Source organism: Coturnix japonica, chromosome 3 (genome assembly GCF_001577835.2).
Source record: "Coturnix japonica isolate 7356 chromosome 3, Coturnix japonica 2.1, whole genome shotgun sequence".
Classification (NCBI taxonomy): domain Eukaryota; kingdom Metazoa; phylum Chordata; class Aves; order Galliformes; family Phasianidae; genus Coturnix; species Coturnix japonica.
Window position 1 is genome coordinate 17208145 of NC_029518.1, and position 26008 is coordinate 17234152.

At 33.8% G+C, this 26008-nt stretch overlaps 1 protein-coding gene across 1 annotated transcript in view; it reads right to left on the minus strand.

The window, feature by feature from the left end:
• The window catches only part of SPATA17 (spermatogenesis associated 17), an 82902-nt gene that overhangs the window by 32699 nt on the left and 24195 nt on the right, over nt 1-26008 (minus strand). The window contains exons 6-7 of the mRNA XM_015857265.2: nt 16488-16611; nt 2224-2427 (exon numbers count right to left, since the gene is read on the minus strand). Of these exons, the coding sequence (XP_015712751.1) occupies nt 2224-2427; nt 16488-16611 (328 nt within the window). The remainder of the gene's footprint in view (nt 1-2223; nt 2428-16487; nt 16612-26008) is intronic.

Sequence of the window (26008 nt, forward strand, 5' to 3'; positions counted from 1 at the left end):
ATTTATTTGAAGTTGATCCTTATTATTACAAGCAGAGTGGACCTCTGTGGGACTCACCTCTATTTCTGGCAGATCTGCACCTGTTCCTTGTGCTCTAACCCAATTACTTCTGCTTTCACATCCCATCACAGATACTGACTTGTCCTCCTCTGGACAAGTCAGATGCGAAACAAAGGTGAGAAAAGCCTCTTGAGTGTGTGTTAGCCTGTGTGACTGTGACAAATCCAACCAATATACCACATGTAACTTGTGGCAGATGGCATAGCCAAACAAAGTTTGAACCTATCTGGAGCTCAGACTTAAGAATGTATTTGGACATAGCCATGTCAATTCAGAGGAGTTAAATACCAATAAAGATATATATTGTTAATGGCTCATTACTGTTGCTTAATTTTTTCAGTTAAATGGTAGTTCTGTTAAGGTCTTATTTAGAACCACTGTCTTTCTAAAACATACAAACAAACAAACAAACCCATAGGATTCTGAAGAGTTCCATTTTAGGGCCAGTTCACAGAACTTAAATGCATACTAAGTTTGTGGATGACACTATATTGAGAGGAGCAGTTGAATACCTTGAGGGTAGAGAGGTTGTGCAGAGAGATCTTGACAAATTGGAGAGCTTGGCAATCACCAACAGATTGAAGCAAGTGCCAGATTCTGCACCTGGGATGGGGCAAATCTACATATATGCATAGATTCAGGGATAATAAGGTGGAAAGTAGTCCCACAGAAAGATAGCTGAGGATTCTGGTTGACAGCAAGTTGAACCTGAGCCAGCAGTGAGACCCAGAAGTCCAAAGGGCCAATTGTATCCTTAGGGTGCTCCAGATCCAGCACTGCTGTCAGGTGAGGGGAAGGACTGTCCCAAACTGCTCTGTGTTGTGCAGCCTCACCTCTATCACTGAGTGCAGGTCTGAGTGCCAAAATACAAGAAAGACATAAAACTATTAGAGAGCATCCAAAGGGGGGCTATGAAGGTGGTGAAGGATCTAGAGGGCAAGATATGAGAGGTCTCATGGCTTGTTCATCTCAGAGCAGAGGAGCTGAGGGGAGGCCTCACGGCAGCTGCAGCTCATCAAAAGGAGCAGAGGGGCAGAACTGAGCTCTGCTCCCTGTGACAGAGACAAGACCAGAGGGAACAGCATGGAACTGCAGAGGGGCAGAACTGAGCTCTGCTCCCTGTGACAGAGACAAGACCAGAGGGAACAGCATGGAACTGCATCGTGGGAGGGACAGCTATGGATTAGGGGCAGGGACTGCCCCAGAGGCTGGTAGGCATAGAACAGGCTGCCCAAGGCGTCATCCAAGATGTGTACGAGAAGTTCTGAAGATATTACAGTCCTTCAAAGTCAAGTTGGCAATAAAGTTTTTGAGTGAGGTACATAAAACAAAAAAGTTATCTGACTGGGCAAACTGAAAACTTCTTTAGAACGGAAGACAAAATTAATTGTCTCAAAAGTAATTGTACCAGGAATGTCTTGGAAAGAGCTATATGTCTGAAAAAAATATCCACTTTCCATCAAGTGAAGAACATACAGGTCTCAAAGGTCTATCTGCTGTGTATATGGGATGTATTTCCAGTGGGTTTAGGTAAGGTGGTAAAAGCTGTTTTGCCATTCTGTGGTACATTTACTCCGGTGCATTATCTTGGAGATCTCAATTACTTAAAAGAGACGGGAAAAAGTTATGTGCAACACACACTGACATCAACAGAAAATGAAATTGAGACCATGACAGTTAAGAAAGGGAGCAAAGCAGCCTGATAACTGATACAGAACAGAAACTTTTGTAATTAAAGGTGACACACAGCTAGTGGACGCAAAAGAGCAGGAACTACTCCATACTGAGAGGATATCTTTTCACCTCCACATGGAAAATAAGGTTAAAAAAAAAAAAAAAGTAGGCAGTTATTTCAACTGACTAATTTGTCGTACTACCTTTAATTTTCCCTAACTTTTTGGAACCTAAAAATTTTACATCTGATGAATCAAGATGATACTCAGTTATAACAGATCTCTGACTCTCAGACATGACTTTTTTTTTTTTTTCTACAAAGAAAAGACTAGAGAATCACATTTCCTTGTTTTTACATAACATATACTTTTCTTTAAGACAGATTGTTTCAAAGACTTATATCCTGAATGCAAGCATGAGTTCTATAAATGAAAAGAATCCATAAAATATTTAAACAAAAGCTGCCAAACAGATACTGAAAAATGTTACCTGAGGTTTCTGTCTGCCAATAGGTGGCAGAGGCTTTCCTGTGGGGAAAGTTGGAGGTCTTTTACAAGTTGGCCAGTCATACAAATCATATGTGAAGGGACTCTTTACTCGCTGCTGGCTGTGGCTGAAAGGCTTTGACTGCTGGAGCAGCAGTTCCATTGGATCCGGGGATTTTCTGAACGGCGAATTGTATATGCCTGGAATCTGAATAGAAGATGAGGTTACTTTAGACTTCAACTTACAGTTCTCTTCACAGAAATGTTTAAACAGGATAATGTAATGTATAATCTGTGTTTCAGCCCTTTGAATGCATGTAACTTTCATTTTTTACAAGCAAGAAATACACAGATGATCTTCATGCATCTGAAATTGAACCCTATGTACAACAGAATACTTGCAATATTCTTAATACTTTTAAGGTTGTTTTAAAACTCAGCTGTTGTTGTTGTTGTTATTATTATATTTATTTGCTAAGAAGTACTGAATAAACAGAATAAAAAAGACACCATTTTAGAGATGTGGGGAAAAGTAAGTAAAAAAGTATATGTTCCAAACCTTGCTTTTCTTAAGCCTCCTCCTGAACTACATACATCTTGGAGCTGAAAGAACTGAACAATCCCTATTAGCTCTATTGCATTTTTCATTAGCAGATCCTACTGGGAAATCACAATTCCTTGTCTCAAAAAAGTTAAGTATGGCTAATTTTCACCTTACTTAAAGGACAAAAATAATCAAAGTTGGTAGCTTATCCAAAATATTTTTATTAAATTTTAAGGGCTATAAGCTCAAATTCTGTAAGTGTTCTGGACCTGACCATATATTTTTGTTCCATGTTATACATTTTCTTCTTTGTGTGAATTATCCTACTATATTATCAGTGTAACTGTGTGATGGTAAAAAGGCCATGAATAGAGATAAGTGGTAGATACACACTCATGTCAAGCAACTACTGGTTGTTCCTTCAGCTCATCAGGTTACCAAACTAAATTATAGAGGTCCATGCTTCAAATACCTGGCAAGCAGGATTAATCTGTGTGATTGTGACTGACTGCAAAATAGAAGTCCATGTCTTATTCTGGGCTGTAAGAAATCCATTGCTTCTATAGTTAATTTTTGGAGAAGTATTAATAGCCCTATGAGTATAATGGCGTTCTGAAACTGTATTTCATAATCTATATTGTGATACTATGCATGTTCTTGACATTTCTTTGTTCAAACATTTCACAGTAATGTGTATTTCATACAGTGTTCAAACACTGAAATGTAACTGTCTCAAGGTGCACAAATTGGATTGACTTTTAGCACTTTTAATGGCTCCTAAATTAGCCATAATAAGTTTGGGAACCCACTGATTCAGTGATGTTTGGATTATTATTGCTGAAAAGTTGCCTTAAATAAGAGTCATATTTCATTGCTCTGTTTTCACATATTATCAGGTTAAAAATACAAACAGTGTAACAAATATGCAAACAGACTTGGATTTTTAGAGAGGCACACTTGCGAGGCCAGCTGGACATATTGCAAGATGTTGAGACTTCTATTGCTGAAACTCTACATAAGATCTGGGTCAAAATTAATTATGAAATGCATTTTAACTAATGATTTTACAAGCAATCCTGTTAATTACTTTACATTTTAATTATATGTGTTCAAGTATTCAAACAGACAGATAGCAGAGCAATCAGCAGAGTTTGTATCTAGATAGATAAAATTAATGCAAATTTACTCTAAAATCCCCAAGGTTTGTGTGTAGGTTTTAAGCCTAGATTTAAAATTAGAAAAGTTTGGTAGGAGATGTGTTTGATTCTATTTTCTAGTTCAAACCAATCTCTGGTAAAATTGCTTCCATTAATTTTAAAATATCTTTATAAATCAGAGTCATTTGTGCCATTCCTTGTGTATGTGAGGTGTACTGTAGATTGCCCTTTTCACTCTACACTCTGCAGAGAGATGGCAGTATGCAGAAATATAAGAATCTGAAGGATCAAAGCCCTTGGCATTTAATAGAACTTCTCAAGACAATTACCGTAAGATAAAAACTTGAACTTCATCTTTTCCCTCATTTAATGCAATATCCTCTGAACTAAAAAACTACTGTAGTTAGTACCGCTTTTTTAATGGCAGAAAAATATCATTAAATACTGACTAATATTTTGATTTCAATGTTTTCTTCACTTTTAGTCCACAAGGATATATTTTACCCTCCCAAATATTATGATAGGTTTCAGAAAGTATCATCTCTTCTGTAGGGAGTATGACATTTTTCTGTACTCATGTTCTTCACAGCTCAGAAAGTCCTCTGTCAAAGCCAGATTTCTGGGACTTCATTTCCAGGAACAATTTTCCAAAGTGACAAACACTATGGGGAAATTTGTGCTACTGTTAAAAAACCTGCAGCTGAGTTATTTGCAGTACTGTCATGCTAACTTCCAACTCAATAAGACCAAGGTAATCTCAGGAGACGACTCTGCTAATAGCTTCTTGCTGACCTCCTTGCATCAGCCTCTTCTACTGAATGGTGGCCCAGTGGTGAATATGGCAAATGAGGTGTGAAAGCACAGATTTTTTATTTATTTTTATAAGACTATGGTTCTCACCCGTCAGAGGAAAAAAAGAAAAAAGGGGGGGGGGGAAAGGAGGAGGGAGAGAAATGAGTTATACAATAGATAAATTTTTCCCCTAGAATTCTCAGCCTCAGACCTTCCATCATGGAAACCCAAGCATGACCTGGAATATTAATTGTGTCAGGTCAAGCATACTGGCAAATGTACCATTTGTTACCCAGTCATCCTTAGCATTACATTAATATTTTGAATGATTTTGAATTTCTAACACTCTATCATTTAGTTTCTCCCAAATATTTTCTTACATTTGTAATTAACGTTGGCATACTATATATATATATATATATATATATATATAGTATGCCAACGTTATATATATATATATAGTGTATATATATATATATATACTAGAAAAAATAATGTATATATCATTTACATCTCTAATACTAAACTTAATATATGCCATAGAATGACCTTCTTTTTTTTCTCTATCTCTTTATCATTAACAAAACAGAAAAGTGTAACTGATATGTTTCCCCAGAATATAACAAAGAAATTATTTAGGAGATTGACTTGAAAACAAAACTATGCAGCAAAAGAAACAAAGTGCAAGGAGGAAGGGGGAGAAAGAGAAAAGGCAGAAGTAGAAAGGAAAAGGCAGGATGGTGTTGATTATGCTAGAGAGTTCCTCAGAAAAGATCAGTGGTCATGAATGGTATATTAAAATAAATAAAATGTAAATAAAATGTGAAAAAAGATGTTGCAGTTTTACTTATGAATTAAAATATATCTCATTTCTTGACTTCAAGTAATTAAATTTACATCCACTATTCCAAACAAGACATGTCCTAGAAGATACAGTGAAGAAACTACTTTGCAAATTATTATATACATGAAAAATTACACCAATGAAGATGAGCTGAAGAGAAACTGCAAGGATGAAGTCAGTAGAAACTGTATCCTCATATATTAAAAATACATTTTACTGTAATTCAACTCAACTACAATATAGGTATGTTTTAATTTATTTTTCATATCAACTCAGAAATTCTGAAATAACATATATCATGAATATAAATGCTTCTATTAACAGTTATATGCAAAAAAAAAAAAAAAAAAAACAAAAAAAAAACTTAGACAGAGGTGGTCTTTGTAAGAAATTGTCACAATGAGACCATGAATAAGGCTCTACTTTCTAATTCTGTTCTTTTAATAATGTCTTAAATAATTCCTTCTTCAAAATGCATGTAAGGAGACAGAAGAGAATTCAGCAAAATAGGGACTAAATTCAAAAACCTTTTTTTCTCTACTGTAATTTGTAAAAAAACTAAGCAAGCTGAGAGAGGAGGTAAGAGATCTTTAAAAGCCATAAAAGTAAAAGCATGAAGGAGAGCTGTGAATGAAATATTTGCTAGAGAAGGGATTGCTGAATCAACACTGACCAGTGCACTTCATCATAATTATCAGGACATACTACTGCCAGGGGATTTATAAAAATCCCACTCAGCAAATAATTGCCCTGCTGTTAGGAGATAGTCGGAGTGTTAACACACTGTCACAGTCCAGCGTTTAGTAAGATATTCAACATTCAATTACTCTTGCTGAGAACTAAAAGGAAACATGATCGTTTCTCAGCTACTGCAGTTATGCTTCCACATGAATTCCAGTGAACAATCTTGTTAATCCCCAGATATAGTTTCTCTGGGAGGTAAAAGAAATACCTTATAACATTAATGATTCACAAGAAAAACTCTTGCTTAAATGATGCTGCAGCCACATCTGTAAGGAAAAATAAATTTAAAACTACTAAATAAATAACTTATTACAGCCTATCAAAATATTCCATGCATTATGTAAATAGGATATCTCTAATGTGACATTTATTGGGTAAATATTCATCTATTAAAATTCTGTATAATAATAATAATCTAGCAACAAGTACAATGAAATGATGTGCACTAAATCAAATTTGAAACTTCAAATTATTTAAGACACATTACAGTGGCAGAACAGGAATAATCTGTTACTTTTAAACTAATATGAAAATGTTTTTTATGAGTGATTAATAAATATAGTGTGAACTTTATTGATATACTGGAAAAATATGATGGCCTGGTTCACCATCCTAATTCAAAATAAAATTTTCTTGCAATGGCTGCCAATAGAAAAACTGTCACCCAATTTTATCAATGACAGTTTAGTGCTCACCAAGATAATGCTACTTTTTAGGCCTGAACACACAAACTTCAAAAAAATAATAAACAATAAAGATATACTCTAAGGAATGCATTTTAAATGAAGTGGAGGACCTTGTCTGTTACTGTAGTTAAGGTATTTTAACTTTGAGATAGCCCTTTTATTCAAAGACAGAAGAATTCATAAATGAGTGATGAGGAGTGTATATTCTTTCAAGTGGAATTAATTACCTGTCTTCTGCTCAATATAAATACTGTTTAAACAGAGTAATAGAAGCATTAATTATTGTTATTCTGCCTTCAGATTTTAAGGCTAGGTTCAGTCCTTTTCATCTGTGAAATGTTTGTTTGATATCAAAACAATAATGCAATCACATTTTAAATTCACATTTAGGAGTAAACTGGGCTGCAATTTTATAGACTATACAAAGAGGTATCTAGGAAACATTCAAGTCTGGTACCCTGCTCACAGATCATAAAATCAACCACTAAACCTGCAGAGACACTGAGCTCAACTGCAGGAAATCAGAATGTTTTTCAAGTCTCCAAGCAGGTAAGAACTGCTTGGAGATTTACACAAAATGACTAAAGAAGAACAAAACCTTAGCTTAATGCATGGGTCAGTATGGCACAACATGCAGCACAGCCACACAGCAAATGCTGAGGAATCCAAAAATGTATCTGTCTTTCACTGCTTCACTCTCTGACTGAAGCTTGTTCCCTCAAATCTCTTTCATGTGCAGGTTGTTCATGACTTGACCAGATCAAGAATAATGACTTGAATGAGTGAGTGATGGCATGGAAAACAATGCTCATTATAAAGACACAAAATAGTGACACAACATTCAAAGTTTTGTTATTGACTTCTCAATTGACTTCTAATTGATTTAAAAACAAGCACAAATAGTTTTTAGCTCAATTACTGACTTTATTTTAAAAATAGGAACGGGAAGTTCCATTAGAATTCTCACTTGTTCCTTAAGAGCTGTTGTGAGTATGGGATCACATATGAATTCTAGGAACCTCTGAAATAAGCCTGCTTCTACAAACACCCTGTGAAAATGTGAATTTAAGAGATTAGTCTGTAGACTAACCCCTGAAGGTGGTTACACATTCTACATCTCATTAACTGCGTGTGAAAACACAGTATGTATTTTCTTGATGCCCAGGAATATATTGTAAACTAACATTATTTACACTTGTGAGAAGTTTTCCAGAACCCTAAAATACTTATTTAAATGTGTGATACTATTCATGTTTTTACAATGAAAATTTCATCTACCCTCATTTTTATAACAGAATAAGTTAGCTTTGTGTAAAAAAACAAACAAACAAACAAACAAACAAAAAACCAAAAAAAACCCACCCTCTTAACAGAGAGCCATAGAAACCATGTGTAAATTTATTTTGATTAAGAAAAAATGCTTGAGAATTCATTCACTTCTCCTAAAAAAAGACAAATACCGAACAAAATCATGTAATATTTAATTGTTTTTCCATTGTTCCCTGTGTCTGTTGCATTGTGCATACATGTGAACTTTCCCTCACTGACAGATTTGTTGTAGCAAACCTATAGGATTAGACAATGACTAAAAACTCAAAAAGTGGTAGTTTTTAGTTTTATAGTTTAAAGAAAGCAGCCCTCAACAAGACCAGTAAAGTATTAAGTGAAGACTTAATGAATGTTCATATATAGTAAAGAACTGGTTAGATTAGCATAGGTATTAAAGGGTGATGCAATAACAAACAAGCAAGCAAGCAAACAAAAAAGCCCATGAGATTTTCTTAAAAAAGGCAAAACCAATATCAGAGATATATACAGTTCTCCTGATGCCCACCGCAGGAAAAGACTTTTTGGAAAGACTTCCCAAATTAACAGTATATATTAGATACTAAATAATAGCATTGAATATTGAATAAACTGTGCAAGTTAATGAAATAACTTTACCACTATGCTATTAACTTGCCTAAGAGCTAAAAAACAAAAGACTTGGTGTGTACATCATTCATCTTGAAGTCTCATTAAAGCAAGGATACCATCAGTGCTACTTCTTAATCAACAAGAAGGTTTGCTGTTGAGAAATGTACAGCATTTTATCTTCATGACTTCTCCCATGCCTTTCCTGACCTTCCTTCTTCTTATGCTCTCATCTCTATTTAGCATATTACAGTTTCAAAAATTACCTCCGTAAGACCACACATCACATCAAACATGTATAAACACCAGCTGGGTTACTACATAACAGGCAAATTTATCCCACTAACAACTTCAGAAACATCCAGTCTATGCAAGTGTGTGTAAATGTGGCTTCATATGTGAGCGACTTACTTCATATTTGTACTATTTGGTAATTTCTTTGCAATATAGATTCTTTCTTAAAAGTGTGTAGCACATCATACACAAAGCCCACATTCAATATGTAACTCCCTGAGTTTTCTGACCCTGCAGCAATCCAACCCTTTTGCCAACTCAATTGAGAATAAAACACAAAATGTGGTCATGTTATTTCTAAGATCTCAGCATGTACACTTTTGATAGATCACACAGCTTGTCCTTTAAACTCTGCCATTAATCCTATCCACGGGAATAGAGGAAGGATTTTATTTATTTATTTATTTATTTGTCTAGAAAAAAACACAGAAACATAGGTTATGCAATTCAGATTCTGAAAAACATGTGTCTGTATGGACAAATCTTCAAACAACCGACTTGCAAGACTTGGCATAGGATCAATCCCAAAAAAACTCCATCTTTACACCTCATTGTAACTTTCTTCTAGCAACAGATTATCTGTTAGTGTAAAATCTTTCCCATTTCTTTGTACATAAAATAACAGGCAAATTTTCTTGCTGGCATTAAATAGAAGGTGTCAAACTAAAATGATTTTATAAGAAGCAGCCTCTAGAAAATTAGTGTGCAATACTGTTGTGCAACACGGTTAAAATGAATCGTTTTTCCCAATTTTAATTTCATCCTTTCACTCTAAAAAATAGAATGAAAATGTCTCATTTCTAGGGAATGTAAGAAACAGAGAAATGCTTCTGGAAACACGTTCACTTGAAAAAGACATACTTCCTCTCTCTTATGCGATGATTACCACTTTCTGGAGAAAAGGAAAGGCTGATTGAAAAGGATATCAGCAAAAATGAAAAATATGCAGAAGTTGAGTTGTAAACTGCCACTTAATGGCTATGGAAGAGTGAATATAGGGTAAATTCTCAAGATGCCCTTTAGCTTTCAGCACTTTTCTTCTTTTTGCATCACCACAATACTGGGTTGAGTAGCAGAATTTTGGTCCTGAGTGCTCCCAGGATGAGTAATCCAAAAGAGCAAGAGCTGTGCTCAAATTCTAAATAAACTAAACATTTTTGATTGTCTGCAGAAATAATTCAAACTTTATTTTTGGAGTTCAGAATCAGCAGAATTAACCTTTTAGATGAAAATAGGTTCTGTTCAGGTATTATGCCTTCCAGAACCACAAGCAGCTCAATTACTGGCCACTTCTAGTTTACCCTACTTTGTGTTTTGACAGAAACATTGAACAGCATTAACTGAGATTCCTTACATGCAAAGTGAGATTGTAGGTGAGTATAGTTTCCCTTGAATTATTTTCCTCTACTGAATATCTGTGAATAGAAAGAAACATCTGGCTTCCCAAACAGAAGTGAATATGTGAAGAAGACTTTAGGATCAAATATACTTGTCAGAAATACTATATGAAGAGTTTAAAGTAAATTGAGAATCCTTTAGAAATAGTATCTTATAAAAACAGAACACTGTAGCACAAAGTGCTTTACAGTGTAATGCTATTTGAAATGTATCTTCAAGTCTGTCTGAGAGCTAGAAAAACACACTGTTCCCTCTTTAATTTAAATGGGATTTTTTTTTTTTTATGGTACAAGCTTTGGAAAGCAGTAAGAAACATCTGACTTCTTGGTGGATGAGTGGATATTAATCATTTATGGATAGGTGAAGATGTTCAGTGATTGAGGCACTTTCGTTAAAAAAATAAATAAACATTTTAGTTCAACTTCAGAATGTATTAGTGCTTATAATTAATGGTAATTTCATTCTCTGAATCTTTTAGAGACAGGATAATAAAAGTACAACAGTAAAGAGGAAAGAAATAAAATGGAAAAGGTAAGAGCTAATTCATTCTTCATGCTAGTGCAGTCCTTGGCCTTTCCTGAACAGACACAGCCAGTAGTAACAAATTATGTATAATAATTTTTGATCTGGACTGTTCAGTCAGGACTAAGCTAAAATGACCGAACTTGCAGTCTTGTCTCTTAAACTGTGCTTTTGAAGATCAAAGGGCAATGCTCTATCTGAATCCTTATCTTTATAAGAATAAAACTGCCAGGTGTACAGATATAGAGTGAGTGTGGAAAAGTTTCATTTAAAATAACACTTATCCTGTTTTTGGTAGTTAATAAATGAAATTTCATAGATTGTTTTAACTGTTTAACAACAACAGTCTATGTTGTGAAATTAGCATGCTGCTAAACAATATTGCAGAGAGAATGAGTCAATTTGGTCTTCAAAGCAAGCACAGTTCAAGGGCTAGTTGATGTTGTGGGCTTACACTCATTCTGTTCAAGCTATTACTTCTCTTAATATTTGAGAGAGACAGGAACCGGAGGAAAAAAAACTAAAGTGTAAAGCGGTATCTACAGTAGTGCTAGCAGCAGCTGACATGCTTGTTCTTAACCAGGATCAGATTTACTTCAGCACTGTTGCTTGCTCCACCAAGTGATATTTAAACAATCCTTCTCAGTATTCTAGCTTAACACTGCTTATTTGGATTTGATCTATCATACATTCCAATCACCATTGAAAGGCAAAGATTAAAATTTGCAAAATTTGATGGAAGGCTGCAAATACCAACTATAGGAATCACTCAGCCATACTTCAACAAGTGTGGACTCTTCATACTCACTTTGTTACAAAGTGCCATTAATTTATTTAGTAATTCTTGTCCATCTTTCACTAACTTTACAGTTTGTCAGCCCTTTGCAAAGGACAGCCCCTTCTACAAATGTCCACATTGCTGTTATGACAAAGAGCAGAAGTAAGAAACTATTCAATTACAGAGCGTTTAGTGAATACAATGACAGGAATTACAGGGATAGAGATGGATGATATATATAGATCAACAGATCTATGATAGATATTAAATAATAACCTTAAAGATCTTTCTCATTTATTACTGACAACTGAAAAAACAGATTATGACCACCATAATGGAAACATTGCACTGTGATTATGGACCCATAATATCTTAATTATTTCAAGTTCGACATCTCAAAAAGAACTTCTAATTCATTCATAATATGACTGATAAAAATAATGGAAAAAAAATAGCAAATGGCCTGCATTGTTATTTCTACTATATTTTCAGTAATAGATGCCAAGAAATATTCTGAACAAAGGCAAAGCCTTGTTAAATATGCACTGCAATTTTTATTATATTCATCATGAAGTCAGAATTTATCCCACTGTTTAGGTAAAAACAAAAAAGGACAACATTTTTACATATATAAAAATAAATTTTGAAATAGGGGATTTTATTTTTTAAATGGAATTTTAGTTGGAAGCCTTACAGTTGCTACCTCAGTGACTTATTGCTGTATTTTTACACTAGAACCTCTTGCAAAAAGCGACCAGTAGGTGGAGCAGACAACATAATTTATCACCTGCTAACTTGACTGTTGTTTTTCTTTTTCATAATTATAAGAATCATGTTGGAGAAATTTTCTTCAAAGGAAGATAATGTATGTCAGGCATTACTTGACTAGTTACTGAAACTACTGGCATATGTTAAAAGCTCAGGGTTTCATAACAGTGAAGTTTTAGAGTTCACACTTTATTTCTCTAGACATTATGTGGCAACTAACAGTTTAAATCAAACATAATTTGCTTTCTTTGTTCAAGCCAACGCTTGCACCTCTAAAGAGAATTATATTTGTATTGCATAGATATTGCAGGTACTACAGACAGAAAAAGAAGAAAAAAAAGTTGCTGCTTTTCAGAAAAGCTAAAAAACATTTTTTCTGTTTTGAGGTTGGCAGAATATATTAAGAAAAAAAAAGTATTTTCCTTTGTTCATCTTCCTTTTCTTTAAGCTTCTTTGCTAAAATAATTCTTTAATCCAAATGAATAGGTTATGTGTATTAAAATGTTTGTGTAAGTGCAATGTATTTGTACAAGTAGAATTGGGAAATAGACATGTTTTATTAGATTTTCATGTCAAAATACACTCCGTTAATCATGTCCAAAACATAAACTGCAAAACATAGTATAATAGCATTCATTTTTTACAATCCAACTATTTCCCTGAATGTCACTGGTTTGTGTTGATGGAAATCAGTAGGCAAAAGAAAAATTAAATATACCCTATGATGATGTAATACATTTATCAATGTAACTGTTGATAAAACAGTTTAAATGTAGGCATGCCTTCCCAACATTTTTAGGTTGATCAAACTTCCTGTGCCTGAGATTAAAGTGTTCACACCCTTATTCTGTTCATATTTTGAGCTTACTAGAAGCTGTATAATTGTATTAATTCTACAGCTAATATACCATGGCTCGCAACAAGACCAATTAGATTAGGTTCAGCCCCATGTTATAGCTCTAGATTGGCTTGGAAAGCAATCAAGGCAACCTCAGATCTGTCTATATAAGGCTATGTGTATATTGTTGCTCCCAGAAACAAAAAATAATTTATATAATAATGTGTAGATAATTCACAGTGCAATCTCCATTTCTTTCTTTTTTTTTTCTTTCTTTTTTTCTTTAGAATGGAAACAGTTTATGAAAGAAATAAATACTTGAATAGGAAGATAATACCAGGAAAAAAAAAAGTTGACTTTATCATAAGCCATGCCTATGATTGATTGATAGAAAGACAACCCTGTACATTTACAACACCAGCATTTTTAGGATTTACTTTTTGAAATGTGAAATAATGCTACCAATTAAAAGTTTGCACAGCCTTATATACACACATATATATTTTTAATCAGTGCAATAAGATTATATCTGTGAAATGCAAATTCGGAATTCAAAACAGGATTCACAGTCTTTAAAGTCAGAAGGGATCACTGTATTATCTGCTACACTGTGTAGACCTACATGCTTATTTCCCTGTTTAACCTGTAACATATTTCTGAGTTAGTTCTGTGGGCTTCAGTTTGTACAAAGAGGAACTTGACATATCTTTCTTTACTGACAGTTCCTTTCTGACAATAAGTAAACACACTTTTTTTTCTCCGTGCTTGCAATAAAACAAAGATTGACAATATATGGGATATAATAGAAACTATTATTCCAAATACAGATTTTGTAATGCTGCCCATTTAACTTGCTTGAGTATCTGCAGCCTTGAGCCCTGCTGTGGCTCAGCTCCATCATTACAAAAACTTCAGCAGATCAACTGCACTCATTGGGCTTTAGTTAAAATACTTTAAAATAAATCCATTTTATCGGCCTCCTCTTTTCATGTGCTATGTCCCCAGATTACAAAATATATCATTTTCTTTACTCACTTAAAGAGTTGACTTTTGCTGCCTGGTTATACTGAGACAATGAACAGACCTTGCTCAGTAATACAGCTAACTATCCTTTGAAGACAGAAAGAAGCAGCTGTAGTCAGGTCAGAAGAGCAAGGATACTGAGAGCAAATTGCCAGACACAAAGCATGAAAACAGTAAGATCTGAAGCAAAATCATTTGCACTGTAGCTTAGGAAGGTATTAAATTTTATGATTATGAGGAACTATTAAATACAGTTTGATGATAAGAAATTGATGATTGCTGTTTTTCAAGGTGTTTCCTTGATTTTCATTCATTCATGTTTCAAAATAGCACCTTAGAAAGATAATTCTTGAAGTAAAGTTCTGTGATAAAGGAAAAAATTCTGTAGTCATCTTTGCAAGGAAAATCAAGTATATTCTTGTTCTGAAACATTCTGAAACTTAAATACTACATAATTCTGTGAAATCAAAACCCAAATTCATCAGATCATAATTAGTGCTTCCCACTACCAGAAGTCCTCCAGGTGGACGGCTGAAATAAGGCCCTTCTTGCCATTCCTTAGATAAGTGTCACAGTTTGCTAAGACAGTATCAGAAGTGAAATAAGTTTACTAAAATCTTTTTAGACAGCAAGCCTCTTAATTGTCAATAACAATCCATTTTTTTTCCCCCAGATAAATGCATTAATGTCTACCTAATTGTTTTAAATAAGTTTCTCCAACAGAAATATAGTATAGAGCAAAAGAAAAACAATGCACAGATAACTGTTAATATTCTAGCTTTACATCTGAAGAAATTAATTACTGTGAATTAATTTTAGTTACTAACTCCTTCAGAAAAAAAAATCAATCAGGATTTTTTCTGTTGTCGTTCAATAGCATTTTTATTGTGCTTTTTTTTTTTCCTTGCAAATAAAATTACTCACATTTTATTGGAAAATTGATTTTTGTTTTTGTAACTGATATCCAGTCAATGCATATAGATTTTAATTAATGTTTTGATTACAAATGATACCCAAACAGAAGAATTTTTTTGTTTTGTTTTGTTTTGCCACTAAGTGGCATGGTATTTTTCTTGCTTTCCTTAGGTTTAGCACTTCTTCCACACACATATCAATATGAATAAATAACCAATCAGATAAATAAAGTAAGAAATGAGTAAGAATCAAGAAAAAGAAGCATTTAGTTTATGTCAACATATCCCAGCTGTCTGCTGTTCCTTATTCAAATTAAGTAAACCCAATCACTAAGCTCTTACGGTTTATGTGAAAGTTCACAAAAGAGCACTAACAAAAGGCAAAAGCACAAGCATTACCAATCATACTCATTTTGTCTAAGACAAATCTATGGCTATGCTGTCTGCAAAGCGGCACACATAAGAAAGCTTGAAAAATATATCACTTCTATCAATACAAAACAAATTAATCAGTAAATATTTAAAATTTATGAGGCATTTCTATGTAAAAACAATTATGCTAAATAAGCTGATTCAGGCAGTTCTAGGAAAAGCTTTTACTGAAAAACTGTGTTTACAATCTGCCTTAAAAACAAAGAGAAGACCAAACCAGTCCCAGCATTAGCTCAATTTTAAAAAGGGGAAAAAATGAAATCCCTCCTCAGCTTAATAACTTGTTAGTTCTTGACAAGTGCAACAACACAACAATAAGCCAGTCAAAATGAGTTTTTAAAGCGAGGTTATGCCCTTCGTGTTGTGTTATCACAGTGGCAGATCAAACTGCTGACTTGGACTCTTTCTGCCAGCAGTGCTGATGCTGCCTCTATGAAGCTGCTGTCGTGGAATAGTCATGGTACCTGCTCTTGCCTATAGAAAAGCACTAAATTGAACTCGAAGTAGTGTCTTTGTGATATCTTTTCAACAAGTCATGTCCCATTCAGCCTGCTAGTTTATCTCTGTCAGGCTGGGGGCCCAAGTGGTTTGCATGAGCTGTCAGGAACAGGTATACCAACCTGCACTGTGCTAAGGAGGTAATGCATCTTTCGGGCTTTGTATTTCTTTTCCTTTTCTTTCTTCTCTAGGTCTTTCTTCTTCTTTTCCATTTCATTCATTTCTGCATACTCTTGGAGTTCGTTCCTATGATAAAATAAATCTATCAATCACACGGTTACAATAAAAGACCTAGTAATGTTTCATTTTACTTTAACCCTTTTATAGTCTCACGGTGTTTTACTGTTAACTATTAGCAGTATACTGAAACACTGGAATGGAAAATTACAGTTCATCGAGTTCCACAGCAGCAGGACTCTACATGGAGACAGTTCTGAAGAAATAGGAATAAAATGCCAAAACCAGTATATTAGTTCATATTGTATTGTTTAGTTATTACTTTGAAGAATGCATCAGTCCCCATTTTAATAGTTTGACAAACTAAAACTTATATTTTGTTGTCTTCTACAATAATTTTTGACTTTTTTTTTCATAAATAGAATTGATTTTAATTTAGTAATGTTCCTTCAATCTCAAAATAGAAGCTGTTCGCTTATGTTTTGAATAGTGCTTTGTGACATCTCCTTCTGATCTGCAAACAGGAGAGACCTTATGACATGAAAAAGCATAGTAAAGATGGGATAAGAGTTTATATTCTCTCCTAGACCTTTAAGCCTTCTGTAAAATTGAGTACTTATGCACAGAGAACTGGATATAAGCTTCTTATAAAGCAATGTTGTTAAAAAGAGGAGTTTTCATAGCATTAAGTTTCTTGCACAGGTCACTTTATACTCTAGTCTGACAGCAATACCATACCACAGGCCACAAGAAAAAAATACAACTGTCTCAAGAGGCAGTGTATGAAAGAAGTGTGCAAAAATAATGTCAACTAAATGGATGTAGTCAATAGGTTACAGGACTTTTTTTTTTTTTTTTCACTGTAAAAGAACTAAAGAATGTAGAGAACTCTTGATTCTAAACGAACATATAGAAAAGAAAATGGCCATTGATTCCAAAGCAATGGCTTCTTTCATAGAACTAGGTTTCTCATAAATTATGCAAACACTGGAAAGAATCAGTGCTCTCTAAGAAACAAAATTTTGTGCTACTGTGTACAGTGCATATGTATGGATTTTTCACCCAAGTAAAAAAGGTTAGTTTGATTAACATTTGCCACATTTGATATTAAGAAATGGGTAGTTCAAATTGACTGGCATGCCAAAGACATCAAATTCATTCGGTCAAGCATTTAGATTGTTTTAAAGTTAATTCGGTGATAAATTCTAGTTGTATTTTTTTGTTTGTTTGTTGTTGTTGCTGTTGTTTATTTGTTTTAAGCATTTGAATACATGGTAAAATTAAAAACAATGATAAATACTCATTAATATATTTGTATAATTCAAATATTCCAGCAAAACATATTTAGAGAGGCCCATATTAATAGTCTCACCTGTTTTGGTGGATACTAAATAACATACAATAGGACAAAATCCAAATCCTGTCACAAAGTGCATGTGAATAAGTTTGCTACTCTGAACAATTCCATTGGAACATCACATTACTTCTGAAAGTGTGTATAAGATTGTGCATCCAATCTATTCTTAATATTTGAACTATCATAACATTAAAATTGTTCATCAATATATGTGAAAGACTGAATTCTTAAGTAGAAATTGCGGTATAGAATTGTTATTTATTTCATGCTTTCTTTCAAGTTTTTATCAACTATAGCAAGTAAAAAATTAACTATTTACTCATTTTATTTCATATGTAACAGAAGAAAAATAGAACGGAAAGGAAATAAATTAAAGATCGGAAAAGATGTATAGGTTTCTTTCAAACTCTGGAAATATTTTTTGTTGCAGCTTACTGTTAAAGGCTGCTAATACAATATTTCATACAAGGTTACTTATGAAGCACACTGACGTTTAAAAATCACCATGCTATGCTTTTTCAGCAGTGTAATTTTTTTCCAACATAAGATTAAATTGCAAAATAAATGAATTACTTAGAGTGGCATGGCCCCCATTTTGCCACCCTTCTCTTGAAAATTGCTTATTAATATGAAAAAAGAAGTTGGAAAATAGCCTGTTTTACTTTATGCATAGTGTTTCGGGGCCTCAAAGCCTGCAAAGCCATACTAGCTGCACATTTTAGATTGTGTTGGCAAGCGGGTACGATGACCTTTCTGACCTGCATCTCAAGGCTATTATTAATCGCTAAGTAACCTGGTAAAGCCAAACAAATTTGTTTCCATTGAAAGGATCTCTATCTGTGTCTGAGAATTTGTGCTGTACCAAACAAACCTCATTAACTGTGTCCATTTTTGACAAAGAACTAGGAGTTGGAGAGATTGGCGACCTTTCTTTGTCCTTAAGGTACAGATTTCAGAGTCACTGACTGTAGGTACATAAGCATTTTACTTGGATACTCTTTGTTCTATATCAATCATAAATAAATAAATGGGTTAACAGAAAATGCATATAGTATCACTTAAAAAAAAAAAAAGGCATTTTACCTTCAATATCAGAGCATATGATCTGTTTTACTTATTTAATACTGCTTCTTGATCTTTTTTGATTACAGTCATCTATTCAGCTTTAGTATCCCTTTAGTATCAACATATTACTGGAGTTATTTGTGTTCTTAGATGCTTATGCACTTATTTCAAAAGTGTGAACATGGAAGCTCTGTTATTTAGAATGTGTGTTACAGATGTATTAATAGTGGAATGTAAAATGTTCCCCGTTTTCATTAAACTGAATTTACCAGAGTATTTTCAGGGAATATTTAGTGTCAATATGTGATTAATTTACAAAGAAATAAAAAATAAAAAATAATAATAATTAATTGAAAATCAAACAAAAAAAAATTATTGTAGAAATTCAACACAATTCATGATCTTTTTAGGTAGTACTACAATTCAAATTATCAAGATCCTTTCCAGATAACCATGTCTTCCAGCACACTGCACCAGAAATCTTCCAAAAGTTTGCTTGCTTTTAGTAGTTACAAATAATCTTCAATATACACTCACAGCCTACACTTCGTGTTCGTTGTGCTAAAATATTTCTATCACCTCTAATACTGCTGTGCACACTTGTACAGAATATATGGAAAATACTGACAGGAGGAGGGGAGCTCCAAGGATGATTCTCTTCTAAGAGGCAATGGAAAATAATATTGTATTTTCAAAGAATATGAATAGGACCAACATAATCAAGAAATCAAGAAGTAGTAGGATATGATTATACTATTTCATATGTGAGCAGCTCAAGAACCACACATTATGCACTGTGAAGTCGGTTTTACTGTTACCATATAGAAAAAGGTATATAAGCATAAGTGATATTAAGGACATAAATCTGGACTTCCAAACAGAGTTAGAGTTAACTCTTTAAGGTATTTGCCTGTTCAGAGAGAACAAATCCAAACTCCATTACACTCAATAGTAAATTCCATGAAATTAAATGATCTTTGGATTAAACTGTGCTTTCTCTTGGTTCATATACAACTCAAGTTCGATCAGTGATAATAAACAATGATTTCTTGGGACTATCTGATATGGGGAACACTAGCTACTATGCATGATCAGTAACTTTATCCTTTCAGACTGGATGCAATTTGCTTCAGGATGAACCTTTCATGGTTCACTGTCAAGGAAGAGCACTGAATATGGAAAAATATATCAGTCTGCATCAAATTTGTTGAGAGAAAAAGGCTTCTATAAATGCTAACATGTTCTAGGAAAATTAGTAATCTTGTTCTGTTTTTGCAAATACTCTGTCTTTTACATGGTTCACAGTTGGAATAATAGCGCTTATTAAACAAACTCACAACTAAAAAAGTTGGTATCTTTTTTCTCATAATTTTCTCATCTTAAAGAATATTTAAGTTTTTTATCATCTACTGTATCTTCCTAGAAACTTGGCTTCCACTGTATACCTCGTCTAACTAGAGTTTCTGTCACACAGATTTTTATATAATACCATCTTAGAGGAAATATGCGTAAGTTTTGACAAATATAGTGCTTTATCATGACTTGAAAACTGTTCAAGTCCAATGAATATCAGTGATCAGTGTTAATTAGCACCTTTTTTCCATTCTTTTTTCTTTTGTTGTTGTTTGTTTGTTTAAAAAGTGAATATGCAGGGTAATAAAAAGTATATTTTCTTTGCAATAGGGAATACTCCAAGTAATTGAAACTAAGCATAGCATTATCAATGTACATACCCAAAGAAAACAAAAATGATCTTGTGTAAGAAACCTGTAAAGTAGTTATTGATTTGCTAATGACAAAATTATTTGCTTTATATAGTTTGACAATAAAACATTTTCATATGACAAGGTAACTTATTGTTATTCTGATACTTCATTATGCAGTAGGCAGCAGTGCTGGTTCCAGCTATGAGATGCAAATTTGGTTGACAGTACTCCTGCTGTCTGTATAAAGGTTAAAAATACACACATAATATTGGTCCTGGCACTTTTGGAAAGGTCTTGAAGTGATGATTTCAGCAATATACAGATTTTCATAATTCTGCAGAGAACTGCAACATTTTACAAATTCACGCTGACCTACATTTATTAACTTCATCAAACAATTGCATTCTGTCTGTACTTCCACTTAAATTCTGTGATCCTTTGATGAGATAACCATAATAAAATTGTAATATTAAATAAACAAAAGGTAATCCAGGCAAATCAATAGCTGTTCAATAGTACCCAGAAGGAATACAAAGTTATTGTGATTTTAAATAGTTCAGACTCCCAATCCTAAAATTCCAGGAAAATAGCAATAGGTGATCTTAGCATAAAAGGAGAAAACCTAAATCAATATTTCCTTCCTGACTATCTATCATCCTCCCTCCTCAAACAGAGAATATGAAACCAAAATGAAATTAGTGGGACAACACTTTTGGAATGCAACTGCATGCCACTTGCTTTCACATCACATTGGTGTATATGAGAATACAATGTGACTTGCCGGATGGATTACAGTATGAACTTTTCATTTAATCTATCTATTATACTTGGGTAAAAAATGAGTTTATATAAGAGAGAGCAGCCCAGGATTTACAGGTAATTTACAAAGAATGCTATAATTTAAAGGAAGAATTTTAACAGAACACATACATTGCATTCTTGAGTTAACTTTGTCAGACAGCTTAATCATCCTCAACCTAGTTCAGAATACTTGAATGAATCTGTTCAGATTTACTGAGTAGGCAGAAAGGCTCTGTAACTCTCTGCACCCTTCCACTATGATGCTTACCATCACGTCACCTGACATCTGCACCTGTGCAGTCTTGCCTAGTGAAATCTCGGATAAAACCATTCTTAAAAGAATATTATTTTTGTCTCATGAAGACAAGTGCTGTATAGCTGAGAAAATGGAAGGGAGAACTTTAATAGCCTAGATATATTTTTAAGGCAGCATGTGGCTCAGAAAGAAACAGAGGAAAGAGTTTACTTAGGAATAACAAATGTGTTCATCTAGAACGAAAATATAACCCTGAACTTGTTAAAATTTCAGTCTAGAATAGCTAGAGATACTGACATTCAAATATATTCTAAGTTCAAAGGATATATCTGCCTGGCAGCGTGGATTCATTTTCTGAAATTCCTATTTGAATTTAGAAATTCTGCAGATTCAAAGAGCAGGGTCAGAGTCAATTCTGAGGAGGTATCCAGTCTGCCAAATAAAGAATGTCTCTATTGTAGAGACTTTAAGTCCAACACAAGCAATTGAACTTCTGCAGGTTGACATGATCATCTGATCTGGATATAAAAATTGACCATTGTGTAAATGGTATAACTAAACTTATTTCTACCAATATGACATGCACAAGCACACATACACTATATTTTTAAAGATCAGAAAGTATGTCTAGGACCATGGTAAATCCTAGACTGCAGGACAAAGTGAGGCAAGAGGCAGCTTGCACCCCTGGACACTCAGTACACATGTGTATCCTGGCAGAATCTCTTGATTAAAATGTTTGATCTCAAGTTGCAGCGCAACAGATGTTCCACAGGGCAGACATTTATTAGGGCTATGAGGTCCAATAAACACCTATCACAAAACTAATTATATCAATCTGTTTGACAACTTAACAATGACATGTCTCTTCAAAATTTGGTTACTGGTTTGTCATTGCAGTGCAGTGAACAAGAAAATAATAAAAATAACAAACAAAAGCAAATGGATTCTGTAGTTTTTCATATTAAAGAAAAAAAATTGTTACAGTTTAAAATCCCATCATTATTTGTGCACAGCAGAACACATTCTGCCCACCTTTCTTTAATCACACAGTGTACACTGCCAATGGAATTAGGCGACGTACCAGTTCAACTGTCAAGGTCCACAGTGTGATCAATATGCTATGTAGGAAATGTGATGAACATAGCAGTGAAGGGCATACAGTGAATGAACACCTTGTACAGATCAGGAGATCAGGACACAGCATGTATCAGCTGATAGGAAAGAACAGACTGATGTATCCTTCTTATCCTTCCAGTTTCCACTGCTGCACAGTTATTCAACAGAGCATAATGGCTTTCAAAGTTACTGGTATATAGTCACTTTATAAATAAAATAGGGAATACTTTCTTTAATTCATTATATAGAATCTTCTAATTAAGGTTTCAACTCATATGGGATTTTTCCTTACGCCTATTTAAAAACTACTAAATTATTTAACTTTCTGGAAATACATAAAATTAACATACTGGTCTAAATATTTGTCCTTGTGTATACAAATCCTTGGGCTGATTCTAATTCCTCCTTACTAGCAGCATGAAATGTCATGTACTTGAAAAACAGTTTTTGTAAAAGGCATGATTTAAACACTGAAGTTTTGTTAGCTTAATTATTTTGATTTAAAGTTATAAAATCACCCATTATGGATGCAGCATAAGGATATCGACAGTACTGTAATTTCCATTCATTGAGGATCTGTATCCAAGTACGCTGGTTCAACTTTATTTCTCCTCAGTTTTATACTAAAAAGCTAACTAACAAGCAGAAGCAAGGTATGGGCAGGCATTCATTTTTCAAGTGAGTGCTTGTCATGAAAAATCAGCCTGATTAGTCTAAATAGTAAAATTAGTAATTAGGGGTAACAAAGCTGATTTGGTCCTGAATGGATTACACAGCGCCGACACACAAGTTATTCTAACGGCAGTTCGGTAGCAGTGGTCATTCCTAGCACAGTGTCAGGGCTAAGCTGCTAAGAGAGCTGTCAAATTCTTAATTTTTCCTGCAACATATGAATGAAGACATCTAAAGGTAGCCAGCTACCAATGGAAGTTCTCGGTGAATATAATGTGAAAGTATCTGTTCTTTTTTGGCACTGCAAATCCCAGCAGACTGTGCATGCTACCATCTGCACAGTAATAACTACAGGAAAGCACACTGCTATGCTATGCAGTTGCAGCTAAGTTGTTCCTAATACAAAAACACACCCTCATTTAAGCTGTTACCTTTCTACTGCAGTGCAGGACAGTATATGGGACACACATATGTATTTATTTTACCTTAATACATGGCACTTGGCAACATACACAGTATTCAACACTAGGTGATTTAAAACCATGTTATAACTTCTAAAGGTCACCAGCTAATTTTCCTTCTCAAGGCTTTAAGCAACAACTTGGCTGAAAAGCCTACTGACTGACTCACGTTTTTTACTTACTTTGATATTTAAAAGTCTGCATATGTTTGGTATACATTGTTCACATGAAATAGGCCTTACAGTGGCAAGGCAGAGAGAGCTTTTATATATTGACCCATTATGTAGAGCACAGCAGTAATGCCAAATCTCACAGCACTCTAATGATTTTCACTGTACCTGATGGCTTTTTAAATTCCCAAATAAATTCGAGTGTAGAGTTTGTGTTACCACCTGAGCATCTGCGATGTCATTTTTTCTGCATAAAACACTATGAAATATAACAAGAGAACTGAATTTTTAACATAACAAATGAAATCATTTTAGGAAAGATCTAATATTTTTAAGTACTGCATTATTACTCATATGCAGAACAACTCAAAGCAGTGGCTAATTAGCAATATGAAATTATCAGCTAGATCCCAATTATTCAGAAGTGCAAGAATATATTGAAAATATTACGTAATCAAGATCTCAAAAATCAGACATTTTTTAGGTGATGAGACAGACACTCAGAATTAAAGTCTATCACCTGAAATTTTGTTTCTTCTACATAAAACAGTACAGCCAATTAGAGATTTAGGTAACCAATTATTTATGCCGAAGGAGTACATCTGATGTTTAGATTTTATGGTCTAGACCTAAGTATATCATTTTTTTCTTGGAGTACTAGATCCTTTCTTGAGTAAATAAATCCAAAGGTGAATGTTGGTGAGGCCTACAAACACTAAGTACAAGCAGGCTAACAAGCACTGGATCACTTTGAGTGTCAGGCACCTGGGAGATCGTATCAGTCTGTTACCTGAAGCTGTGAATGTTTTCAATCAGCTAGTAAATTGGACAATAAAAGAACATCCTAATTGGAGAAAAAAGGTTGAAAATGTTGCTTTTGTTAAACACTCTTATGCTGCTTTGTTTTGAAGACAGCAGGAACCATGAAGTTCAAGGTAAAAGAACTGGGATTTAGCTTCACTGTCAAGGATAAACAGCTTAATGGATTCATGTAATTATCCCTACAAGGTGAAGAGTATGAAGAATTTGAAAGGAGGATAACAATAGGGAAATGGTTTGCACAGCTTAAAAAAGATCATGCTCATAGTATGTGGAACTATACTATGGCTTGTAGAGGGGTATTACAAGTAGGATTCACTTTTCTATGACCCAGTGATGAAAAGGTATATAAATTAATACACAAACTGAAAATCCATCAGACTAAAAATTTTGTTTATTTTTATTTATTTATCAAACAGAAAACAAACAAAAAAATAGCTATACTAATATATGGATTTTGGATATTTAAGTAGTTTTCAGTCTATCAGAGGAAGATATAAAAACGAGCAGTGGTTCAAAGAAGAAATTAAAGCAATTCAGAGCAGAAATATGGAACATAAGATAATTAACTTCTGCAATAGTATACAAATGGTATGTTCTGTCTTTTGGAGATATCAAATCTAACTAGTCTGTGTTTAACCAAAGGTTACTGGACTAAAATAAATATTGTTATAAATTAGTTGATGGATCTGATGTTGATGGATCTGATGTTAGACTAGACCATCTGATTCAAAGTGTATGATTTTACTCTGATTCAGAGTATTCTGAGCATCACTAGAAGAAAAAATAAAAAAAAAAGTAAGTTTGACCTTCAAAGACTTTTTGTTTGTTTGTTTGTTTGTTTTTATGGGGGAAAAAGAGTAATGACTTTTGATTTTCTTTTCTTTCTTCAGAAAACAGAAAGACAAGCTAAATTTCAAGAGATTCTGCTGAAGATCTATGTGTAAATCAGGTACTCACTAATGTATCTGGAGATGGAATTACACATGAGATAGACTATTTGGACTGTGTAGAGCAAGATTAGTTAGTTAGCCATTTGT